We start from the raw sequence: 12,783 nt of genomic DNA, 5'->3' as shown, positions 1-12,783 counted from the left end.
TAGTTGTTTGTTAAAATTTCAGATGTTTCAGCCATGATCTTCGGTAAGTTGAAATCTAGCATGACTTCTAGGGCCGTAATTGTTTTCTTCTTTCCTCCTTTTTTAAATATATGATGATTGATATTTTTCTATTGTTTCATTAATATTTCATACCAATGATATTCTCGGCGTGCTTGTTTGATTTAGTTGTTTTGAGTTCAATTTTTACATAGCATTTGAAGTTTTTATAATTAATTTATTTCTTCCAAGTACTTACATAAATTTATAACTAATGTAGATTGTGAGCATGCTGATAGGAAACAAACAAAATGTAGATAAGATGCTCACGTATGCTGAGAACCACAACCAGGTATAATTCTTGGCTATAGCATTCTTTCAATATTTTACTTGGAGGTGTCGTAGCCATGTGATATTGATTATTTACCAAATGCTGAATCACTTTTTTATGGTAATCTTTTTTTGTGTGAGGTTGTTTCATGTTTAACTAGTCTTTTACGTAACAATTATTTGCTAACATAGCACATGAATTGTTATTAGTCGTTGTTGATGATGTTTCTGTTAGTTATATTCTATGATTTGGCCGAAACTGTGAATTTATTGCCGACACACGTGTCTTGTCCGACACGACACCCTTGTCCACCCGTGTCGACACTTTTAAATGTACTTCTAGAAGTGTCAGTAACTTTATATGCATGTATGTGTATGAGTCTGACAATATTTCTTGATTTTTAGGGGTTCCCATGTCAGATTCTTCGTATCCGTGACGAAACTTGGCAAATGAATCCGTGTCAACAAATCATGATTATAAGTACTTACTATTTTAGCCGTGTCCCCGTTTCTAATTTTTTGGAGTTTGCCGTGTCTGACACTCCGTGTCAACACGCGACACTCGTGTCCGTGTCCATAAATCATAGGTTATATTATTTCTCAATGGATTACTACTAGAAAGATTTTAGTTACCCTTGGGGCTTGTTTGGTTGATAGGAAAAGGTTTCCTGGCAGAAAAGGCTTTCCGGGAAAACTTTTTCCTTTCCACCATTTTCAGAGAATTTTTTAGCATTATGATTCATCAAAAATAAAAGCAAAACATTTTCCTGGAAAAGATTTGCACCTGTTTGGATAACAGTTGGCTAGAAAAGGAAAATGAGCACTTGAGACTAGTATAGTATGATTAGTGGGGCTCACATCAATAGTAATGAGTGATCTATTGGTGCCAACCTAGAGGGCCGAATGGTCGAAAAAATATTGGAGCCCTCATTCATACTAATGAATGATCTACATTCAGAACTGGCAAATTTTTTCTACTGCAACCATCATGCGTTTCTTTAGCAATTTCTCCGCCTTCAGTTGCTATTTCTATATTTCATGCTTGTGCTTAAGGGCTACTATTGGTTTGTCTAGAGCGTCCTTGTTTAGGGCAATGCCATAAGTTCCTCTAGAGCATCAACCACAAACCAAGCAGTTTAGGCTGCTCTAGTTGAATTAATGGTCAAACAATCTGATGCATATAATAGGCCAAATAAGTGGCATATTTGCCCATTAGTATTTATTTACCTGTTTTTAGTTTTTCATATTATTTAGTTTCTAGGATTTTATTTTCCATGTTACTTCTAGGACTTTTATTTTCCATGGAATTTTATTTCCATCCCATTGCCTATATAGGCCTCATTGTATAAAGAATTATTAACTTTTTGATGATTAATTGAATTGAGAGCTTCTCCCCTAGATTTATTTCTTCCACTATTCTTCTACTTCTCTTCTTTCCTCTCTTCTCCTCTTCTCCTATTCTTCTTCTACTTCTCCCTAAATTCTTCTCTTCTACTTCTGACCTTCTCTTCTTCTTCTTCTTCTTCTTTCTCTTATTTCTTCTATTTCTCTTCCCATCCTACATCAAATTTGGTATCGGAGCAAAAGATCCAAGTCTTGGAAGATTGGCCTCCAAAGATCGAGCCGCGAATCGCCCCTAAATTCAGGTCCGTTCATAATCTTCAAAACCCAACAATCCTCTTAACCTAACCCTAGAACCCTTGCACCTCCTCTGGTACAGTCCCCTCATTTGTTTCACTCAACCCTAGCTGCCCACAGTCTACGTTTTCAAAGACCCAAACATTCATCCAAACCCTTTCCCTCCACATCCTCCATCATCAACACCTTTTTCAACCCGAAATTCCTTTGTAAATAGCCCTGAAGGCCCATCTTAGAGTCCAAACCAGCACCTTCTTTACAACCTTAAACAAGTTAATGGTTTTTGTTTCATTCAACAGCCACCCCCATCTTGCTTAATTGCTCCATCTACAGCATAAACGTGCCCAAACTTGCATGTGAAACCACACAACATGTAACGACCCGGATTTGGGGCAAATTTTTAGACATGATTTTTTTCTTCAAAATCCCAAAATCCAAATCGCTACCCCAAAAAGGGAAACAACCACTAAGCAATTCTATTCCATTAACTGAATGCCTATTACATGATTTATCTCAACTGCTAATATCAAACTATGAACTGAAATAAAATAATAACTCAATCCATGACTAAAACTCAATATCTAAAATGAATGAAAACAACTAAACTTCCATCTGTCATAACCACAAGTCACCCCCAAAAGAAATTCTACGAGTGCTCTTTCTCATCCTAAGTGTCACCTAGACATGTTCATCGACAAAGACTCCACTTTCCTCACCTACAAAGTCAATCTAAGTCAAACAACAAGCTCATGTGACTGGCTTGGATAATAAAAGTGACAAGAATGAAAATTTGCATTATAAAGTTGTTTCTCATGGCATTCACATGTGAGGAGGAAAAGCAACAATAATTATAAGATTTATTGCTAAGGATAAAGAATATCAATGAGCATGTGAGAATGTCAAGGGAATATACTAAATGTGGCAAATCATGCAATTACATAAGAGAGCCTCAATCATACAGAGTACATATAGAGACAGGAAAACTACGAAAAGCATCATGTCATCTCGACAAAGTATATGGGTCATATCTATCTCCTCATAAGTATACACATGATGGAAATCATCACAAACCTGTCAGTAAGTGGCTACATGTAGCTCTATGGCCTTCCCGTACTATAGTACGAGGCGTAAACAAAACACCGTGTATATAGATTATGGCCTAAAAATAAAAAATCTTACCATAAGAAATTCTACGGGGATAATCAGTTAATTCAATGACACAGGTGCAAAAAGAATGTGAATAATCATATGAAACAGAAATATAATCACAAAAATCATAATTGTAACTAATATTATAAAAGTCAGTCATCACTTACCTTGATATTAAAGCCTAGGTGATCGTATGCAGTCCTGACACACTGATCTGAAGATGGGGATCTTGAGGTCCAAGTTTAATAATTTAGCTTGGTGTCAATTTCTTTCGGTCTTATGTTAAAGTTATTTAACATATGCTTATTACTGTCCTATGATATGTATTTTTATTTATTTGTTCAACTATTCTCTATGTGGTCCCAAAAATCATATTTCTCATACCCTAAAATATATATGTATTTTCATGAAAATACTCTAAAAATCTGCAACTAAATCAGCCCTAATAACTATAAAAATCTGCGACTAATCACGAAATATAACTAGGAAAATCAGTACTTAATCATGCATTAAAAACTATGGAAATCTGCACTTATTATGCCCTAAAGACTGAAAAATCAGCACCTATTTATGTGCCTAAATACTCAAAATCAGCACCGGTTTAGGGATATAAAACAGTAAAAATCAGCAACTAATTAGGGTATAAAACTGCCAAAATCAGCAACTATTTAGGGACATAAAACTGTAAAAATCAGCAGTTTTTATGGTACAAAACTATGTAAAATTAGCAGTTTTCATGCCCTAAAACTGAGAAAAATATGCATGTAAAGAGAGGTGATAAAAATTTCTTTAAATCATACGTGTGGGTTAAAACATATATAAACAAACCCTCCAACACTTTAAAATAGATTTAGTAATAGTTTCACATAAGAAAAATAGGATTTCTACATTAAAAATCCCAAAAAGAAAATAAAAAACTCTTTTCTTGATTTAAAAGAAATCAAGATCCATGTGAAATACATTTAGAATCTTAATTTGAACAACAAAAAACACTAAAAGCAAAAACACATCAATTTTACACCAAAAAATATAAAAAATAGGTTTTCGGGCACTTACTTGAAGACAAAAAACCAATCGATGCAAAACCATAGCTTTTCTTCTTCCCTCTTTCTTTCATTTTTCTTAAATTTTTGGGTGATTAAAAATAACCCTAGATTGGTTATTTATAAACTTAGCTTAGAGTTTTTTTTTTAAGAAGGATTCTAATTATTAGATTCCTAATTGTAATCTAATACTAACTTAAGAGGGGTGAAAATATCAATATTGGGTTTCGTAGCTTATTTTAATATATTATTAGTATTTAGGTTATATTAGGTTACTTTTACATTTATCTTTTTTAAATAAAGCAACCTAAAAGTTGCCTAATAAGACAAAACTCGTAACTATGCCTAACCGTAATAGAAAAAAGGATTATAACTTGCTCAAATCACGTCTGAATCGCTAAATCATGGGTCCGTTGGATAGGTATTCGAAATACCCATCTAACGAGACCAAAATCATGTCGAACGGACAAGATTTGATGCCCTAAAAATAGGTTATACTAAAAGTGACGAAAATACACTATGACCGTCTATTTTTAAGAGTAATCTAATGCGGGATAGGAAATACAGAAGAATCTTACAGATTAGGGATCGATCCAATATCTAATTTACATATCCGATGGTCCGAAAACTCAAAATCGAAGATCTAGCCGTTAATCTTTGTTTGAAAGATCTACGGCCTAGATTTAATTAAGATTTGTATCATTATAGGAGCTTGTTAGGAGCAGGTCTTTACACACCAGTCTAGTTTCCATGCTAAACCCAGTCCAGAACGGCCCTTTAGTTCAGCCGTTTACCCTTTCCTAGAATTACACCTTTTAGCGTTTCACCCCCGAACCCTTAATCTTTTACCAAAAATCTTTTTATCCTAACCGACCCCAAACTCATCCTTCCATAATAGTCCCTGTTACCTCTACTGATAAAGAAGAAGAAAAAAATTTAGGCCTTGCATCTACTGTTGTCAGGAAAAGCGTAAAATCCGGCACCACCACCGCCTGGTCACCTCCTGGAATGCCGTTCAGCCTCCCATCATCCAACCGCCGCTACAAAACTTCCGGAGATTTATGGCATTTTCCTTTTCTGGTGCTTTCTCCTCTGACCACTTCGGCCGCTGATTTCTTGTTTCGTAAGGCAAGAAAAGCAGTTTCCTTTTACAATAGGTAAGTTACCTTTTCATATAAGGTAACTTCCACCCATTTGTTTTACCTAGGCACCCTAGGGAAAGAGATCCCGTTAAGAAGGAAGCTTGCCTTATCTGTGAATGGTATTGTGTTACCGTGAGATTCATTCATCTTGCCTTATCTTCTAGTTGCCTAATTTGCTTGGAAGCCTTAGAGCTATTCACAGAGTAAAAGGTAGGATGGTTACTTTTAATATAAGTTGACTTGTATCACAAGCAAGGTTTTAAATTTCGACCCTAATCTGAAATTTCGGGTTTCGGGCGAGAGCGAAACCGAAATCCAATACACTTGAAACGTTACCTTATTTCGACTGAAATTTCGAAGTTAAATTTCGGTCGAAATTTCACTTATCCCGAAATTTCGGGCGAAATTTAAGGGATTTCACCCAAATATCTAGTTTTTGGAATTGTTTATTAATTTCCCAAAATTTCAGTCGAAATTACCAAAATTTTATAAGTAATAAAATATTCTTTTTTCTTGTTTCGAGGATTTCACCCGAAATTTTGGTTTCGTTGAGGACCGAAACGCTCTCCAAAACCGAAATTTAAAACCTTGATCACAAGTCACCTTATAATATAAGCTAGCTTATATTACAAGTCATGTGACCAGCTTGAGAGTCAGGGGCCCATAAAAAAGGAAGGTGCTGTAGCACTCAGTTACATAATGAGTAACTGAGAATAAAAAAAAAATAGTTAGCTTTATCTTTTCTTACCTCCCCTTCCCACGTGGGCACCCCCTTAGCAGATTTACCCCCCCCTCCTTTCATCCATTGGACACCCCCTTGAAATAAAGCATCAGTTAACTTATGAAATAAGGTAATTTTTGACCTCCTTTCATCGGAAAAAAAACTAAAAACATGTAAATAAATACTAATGGGCAAATATGCCACTTATTTGGCCTGCTATCTGCATCACAATCATAAGTAGATCTCTGCCCCTTTTGCCCTCCCTACAACCAAGTTGCAAGGCATTTCATAGTCGATAGGTCCCAAAGCATTCATAGGTTTATAAATGTTGCATGTAATATCCAGTTTTGAACTTACATACTTTGAATTTAAAAAGGGAAAATTCAGTGGTAACCACAAATGGAAGATCAAAGGAAATTATGAAAACTCTGCAGGGATTAAAGACAGCAAAAGTGTAGCCATCAGAAATTCAATTCATAACCTCAATTTGAAAAGTCTGAAGGGAACAAAGACATCAAAAGTGTAGCCATCAGAAATTCAATTCATAAACTCATTTTGTAGCAAATTAATCAAGCTTAATCTTTAGTTTCTAATTTTTAGTTCAGATTTCAGACTCTTAATGCAAAACCTACAAACAACTAGCCCATGAGAGGATGGTTCCAATCTCAAAATTTCTCTAATTCCTGTCACACGGCAATGCATGAGAACCAAACCTTAAAAGACAAAATCCTCTTCTTTTCTTTCTCCTTTCCTGAACAACCTCATCGTAGATTGCAACTTGGTATCCAAGTAGGGAATGAAAATCCATTTTTCCTTTGTCTGCCCCCTCTTCCCATGGATGTCATCAGGCCATACGATTGACTTTAGAAGCCATACGACCATGATGGCCTACAGAAGGGATTATGAGTCGATTTTGTGTTGTCGAAGGTGTATTTTTTTCTATCCATTCTGGGTTTGTTCACATGATTTTTTCTTCTCTGCAAAGTGAACAACAAGAAAGAAGAATTGCAATTGTTTGCAATGGCTTAGTTTCCTTCTGTCTCACTGTTTGTTATGGTTTCAATCTTGGTTTATAGGAGATAACCAGTATCGGAGTGAAGGCTTTAAGTAGTAGCGATGAATGCTCATGCTTGGCTGGCTATTTTTATATAAAATGGTTACCTTCTAAAGCTAAGGAAACCCCATTTTTTTATGTCTAAGGAACCGGCGGGGTACCCGTGGTGGTTACCTCAAGGAGGGGCTGACTATCAGTACGAAGATGGCACTTCAACACAGACGAACCCCCTTCTCACGTATGGCGCTAGACCCTTCGGACCTACCTTTATGTGAGAAGGGTATCGAAGATTGTTCCACTGGTAGTCAGCCAAATTTATTAGCACATTTTCTTTTGTTTCTATTAATTTTGTAGTTCTTTACATGTTGTTGCTGCATCCATGCATCTTTTCGTGATGGTCAGAAGTCATACTGCAGAATTTTTTTAATACATTTTCATTTGCTTCTATTAATTTAGTAGTTCTTTACATGTTGTTGCTTCATCCATGCATCTTTTGGTGATCCATTTTATTAATGTCATGGTAGTCCATATCTGGAGGCAAGTCATTTGCAGAAATATTATTTGGGGAAATCGAAGCGCATTACCCTGGTTCTGAGGAGCTGTTGCTTAGAGGGTCTTCATTGCACAAAGTAAGCTATACAGCAACTTCTTTGCTTATTTGACATGGTTAAAACACCAATTCTCTATTTTTTTTGCTGTACTTTTAATCTTGTACCATGACACATTTACAAGATTTCTTTCCATTTAGTTATCTTAATTGTACTTGTTTTCACTGGAATAGCTTTAGTCCTTCTCTTACTGAAGACATCAACCAAGGATGCTGGCTACGTTTTTTAAAGCATGGTACATGATTCACACTGCTAAATCGTGTGCTGGGTACTGCATGATTGTTTTTCGTTTGTTTCCCTTGTCCCATAGGTTGTTTTTTTTTTGGTGGTAGTGGGGGGGGGGGGGGGGGGGCATCTTACTGAAAACCCTTTCTTGGTCCCTGATAGTGGGGTTCTCACCATTGTTTTAAATTTCGGATTTTGGTGGAGACCGAAACCGAAATTTGGCGAAATCTGGAATTTCACGAAATCCCAAATTTCGAAATTGATTAAATAATATTTTTTAATTATTACGAGATTTCGGCCCAGACCGAAATTGGGTCCGAAACCGAAATTTAAAACCTTGGTTCTCACCTTGTGCTAATTACACATTATAGATAACACATGCCGGAAAACATAGAATTTTCTTTTTTGATGTTTGATCGAATGAGTTTAATCTTCATAGTAAGAACATTTAGCTAAATAGCATTATATGGTGATCTTTGGCCGGCCAAAGTATGTAAATGAGTGAATTTGTTGATCTAATTGACTGAAGCCTCTCCAATCAATCCCAAAGGAATGATCTTATCATCCTAACAAGAATTAAAGCTGGCACTGTTGTGTCGCACATGACGACGATGTGATCGGTAAACACTTTCTTTGTGGTCCAAAAGCAAGATAAAAATCTCCTTACTACATGGATTAAAACAGGGTTCTATAATCCTAACAGAACTCCATCTATAACATTAAACTTCTCATGAATCTGTTGCTTATCAGAGGCTTTATGAAACAATTTGGGTAAGGGAGCTGAGAGTGACCTGTTCTTTTAAAGGGACACCCTCCTATGTAATTGTCACTTCTAAATAAGCACAAAAGTTGGACGAAGTGTCACAGTTAAAACGTATGAAACACCGTAAAAGTGTGTGGGGGTAGGGGGGTCTTATAAATAACAAGGGATGCCCTTATAGGCTTCATTTTTGGTAATATCTGCTAATGTTGATTTTTTTTTTCTTAAATCGAAACTTTCCAAAAGTGCAAATGCTCCTTTTATCTTGGGTACACATATGCCACTTGGCCCACATATGCTTATCTAATTACTTAGGTCTCTTCACTAGAAGTAACCAAGTTCAAATGCTTCTGCTCTTCTTTAGGCCCGGATTAGGTTCTCCTTCCTCAAACTTTGTAGAAGTTTCAAAATGATCTTTTTTTAATTTTAGAAAACCAATAAATATTGATGTTTTTAGGGTTATGAGCACTATGGTAAATATATGCTCTTGGTTGCAAAAGCCATTTCATAATGATTACTAAAATTTTGGAATTAAATAATAAATTATTTGAAGTTTCTTCTATTTTTAAATTAATAAATTATTAAACAACACATCAAGGGTTTAAGGGGAAGCCTGCATTTTACCATAGTTGAAGGCATTGTTTTGAAAATCTTACGATTTAAATCAAATCTTATGGATTCCGATTGAATCCCGTGATTGAATCCCGTGATTGAATCATAATTTGTATGAATCTTGTGATTTTCGATTGAATCTTACAATTCAGTCATAATTCGTGCGATTCATTCGATTTATCTTAATTATTTTTTTGTATAAAAGAAAATCTCCCCTTTCCCTTCTACATTAGAAGTATTTGAGATTCCTCTCATGAGAAGGAAGAAGATCGAGAATGATGAGGAGCAGTTCGAATGAATCGAACTGGTTTGAATCCATCAAGGACACTGCGTGTGCTTGAGGGCAATACTTACATCGAAGAGGAAGACGACTATAATGTGGATAGCGTCAATGACTTACTAATGTTTTATAATTGATATTTGTCATTTGATGTTTGAGACATTGAGAGTTGACATGATCTTGTGTCTTTTATTATTTTTATGATTATTATCTAATATGCGTTGATTTGGATGGAAAATAGATGATTAATATGTGACAAGCTTGTTAGCAAATAATCCGTATTATGATATTGAATAACTAATCATGATAGTTTCTATTTAAACTAATGGATTTGGATGAAAAATAAATAATTGGCTATTTTATTATTCAATGATTGGTTTATAATTTATCTATATTTTATAATATATGTGTGTGTGTGTGATTCAATTCCAAATTTCAAAACATTGCTTGAAGGTGTGACCGATCGATGATCCAATCCATTGATCTAGGGTCCTGATCATAATTCATCAGTCAAGGCATTTGGCCATCGATTGATAGATCTAACCATCGATCAATTGGCAAAATAGAATGACAGTTACAACAGCTAGTTTCTAGCATAATTTTGCATTCATTTTATTTACTTTTCTAGACTAATTCGAGTTCGTTTAGGGTTCTTTTTTTTGCCTGTAAATGCTGCTACCATAAAAGCATGCACGTATTAGAGTTTTGAGATTAGTTTTTGATGATTATTGAGTGTATATTCTTTTGAATAAAAGTAGAGAAATGACACTCTTCTCTTTTTGAGTTCGTTGTTCTTACTTGATTTCGTTACTGTCAAGCTAGATTCTTTTATCTAATTCCGTGCTTCACCATCCACACTGCATGATTCACTTTCAACTTGCATGCTTCATCATTTCTCTTGTTTGGATGGTTCTCCTTTTCACAAGATTCTCTTTTTATTCCCTTCTCTTTAATATTCTCTTTCAATTTCGACCAATATCAATTCTATGATATGAGTTGAAAGTTGGTGCCTAGTGGTGGGATATTTGTTATTGTTCGTAGTGGTTGGTTAAGGATACATGCAATTATGTAGGTGTATAGAGGTGCTTATTTAGTTACTTATTTTGATATGTTCATGTTACCGTCTCCTAATCATTATATGTGAGGTCATTCTTGTAATTTGATATTTATTTAATTAGTGATTCTGAGACATCTTGAATTTCCTTTCCTAAAATTCTCCTCTTTTCAAATAATTAGCCGATGGAAGAAAAGAATAATTGCTACCTTGTAACCTCCCTGTAAAAACTTTGGTTCTATTATATTTACTAAGTACAACCTTGAACTATCATTCAAAAAAAAAAAAGTACAACCTTGAATGACTTTTTATTTTGTGCCTGCCCTGTAATTTTGACAAAGGCATATTTAAATAAATATTTACATTTTTGGTGGGTGCAGATGATCAAATTAATTACATTTTCAATCAGTGGACGTGCTTACCTCAACTTCATGGGCAATGAATTTGGGCATCCAAATGTGAGTTTTCTTTCCCCTAAAACTACGAATGGAATTATTGTTGCCTTTTTATTTATTTATTGTTCCATCTTTGTGCTAGAGGGTGGAGTTCCCTATGCCCAGCAACAACTTTTCTTTTTCCCTAGCAAATCGTTGCTGGGATTTGATAACAGATAAAAGGCTATGTAGGGATCTTTTCTACTTTGATAAGGTATGACTGGAGGCCCTTCTGATTATCTTCTTGTCATTATATTAAGAGGCAATGAGGCATGCTAGACTGACAGAAGTGCCCTTCGCAAAAAAAATCAGGCAAAGGGCCCCCATTGGTCAATGTACATTTATGGCGGTTATGATAGTAATTTTCTGTGCCATGGTAAATGTATATTGACCAATGGGTGCGGCCATTAACCCATTATTTGCAAGGGCACCTGTTAGTCTAGCATTCCTCTTATATTAATAAAAAAAAGGGCGGCCTAGTGCACGAGGCTCCCGCCATTGTAGGGTCTGGGGAGGGCTGGATGTACGTAGCCTTACCCCTGCTTTGCAGAGAGGCTATTTCCGTGATTCCTCTTGTAAATGACATTCTTGAAAGTGATCGTGTGCTCAAGATATCACAAAAATAAACTGAAGTATTAATTCCTCTTGTATTAATACTTCAGTTTATTGTTGTGATATCTTGTGCACACTTTGAAAACTTTCAAGAATGTCAGTTACAATGGATTCTATTGAAAATGAATTTGTATGTATTATGTATATATGAATTGCATTTGATATGTGTATGTATCATGTATAAATATTTATATGAATTACATGTAATATGTGGTATGCACTGAATTACATGTAATATGTCCTTATGTGTTGAATGTTATTAAACCATATAGGTGATTTTCTTGCTTATCTAATGGTTTTCGAGTGTATGTGTGCTTACTATGACATTTCTTGATGTTTCTTCTTAAACGTCCACCATTTGTATTTCTTTCCACACCTTTCTGTGCTTTTACAGAATTTTTACCGAAATTTCCATCCTAAACCGACATTGTTCATTTTCCGTCATGACCAAAACACTAAAACCTTGTCTCACAATTTCCCATCCTCTTTGTGTAGCATACTTTTTAGGCAATCCGAACTTCTTTTTGAGCTTGTTTTAAGTGATGATCCTGTTACCGTTCAAAAAAAGAAAAAAAGAAAAAAGAAAAAAGTGATGATCCGGTTCAATATTGTCGTCAAAGCAAAGCTCTAAATCCTAGGAAGGAAAAGGGCGTTCCAATAATTTTCCCAAAGCACCCTCAAATGATCTTCTTCTCCAAATAGTTTGGAGCGTCCAAGGATGTATTTATATTCCATTTTATTTTTTGCAGTTGTCACACAGTAGCACTATTTTCTGTCAATTTTTTTTTAATTTACTTCTAGCGTATTAATTGTGTCAAATAGCGAAAATAGTATCCATCTCCTTTGTGATAAAATCATAAAATATGTGAATGGGTTTTGTTGATATCGTGGGTCGATTGCTAGTGGCTAGTCATTTGCAATTGAAATCACATTGTCTTATTTTGTAGGACATGATGAACTTGGATGAAAGTGAAAGGATACTTTCGAGAGGTCCACCCAACATTCACCATGTAGAGAATTCTAATATGGTATGATAGATATTTCTTGTACCATTTCTATATGATAGATATTTCTTGTACCATTTCTGTCATAATAGAAATGGTAAATTTTAGTGTCACAATTTA

The 12,783-nt window shown here is 35.1% G+C and overlaps 1 protein-coding gene across 2 annotated transcripts in view; it reads left to right on the top strand.

Moving 5' to 3' along the window:
- Positions 1-12,783, top strand: part of EMB2729 (Alpha amylase family protein) — a 38,733-nt gene that overhangs the window by 18,408 nt on the left and 7,542 nt on the right. Inside the window, exons 13-17 of one of the 2 annotated variants that reach the window (XM_077372032.1) lie at positions 278-349; positions 7,617-7,703; positions 10,994-11,071; positions 11,151-11,261; positions 12,607-12,687. In XM_077372032.1, the coding sequence (XP_077228147.1) occupies positions 278-349; positions 7,617-7,703; positions 10,994-11,071; positions 11,151-11,261; positions 12,607-12,687 (429 nt within the window). Of the gene's footprint in view, positions 1-277; positions 350-7,598; positions 7,704-10,993; positions 11,072-11,150; positions 11,262-12,606; positions 12,688-12,783 lie in introns of both variants that reach the window. The other variant, XM_077372031.1, reaches the window with a different exon arrangement.

This window comes from Tasmannia lanceolata, unplaced genomic scaffold (genome assembly GCF_043159265.1).
Source record: "Tasmannia lanceolata isolate RefF3 unplaced genomic scaffold, GAP_Taslan_0.1 ptg000037l, whole genome shotgun sequence".
In the NCBI taxonomy this organism is placed as follows: domain Eukaryota; kingdom Viridiplantae; phylum Streptophyta; class Magnoliopsida; order Canellales; family Winteraceae; genus Tasmannia; species Tasmannia lanceolata.
This window is presented reverse-complemented; position numbering and strand designations above follow the sequence as displayed.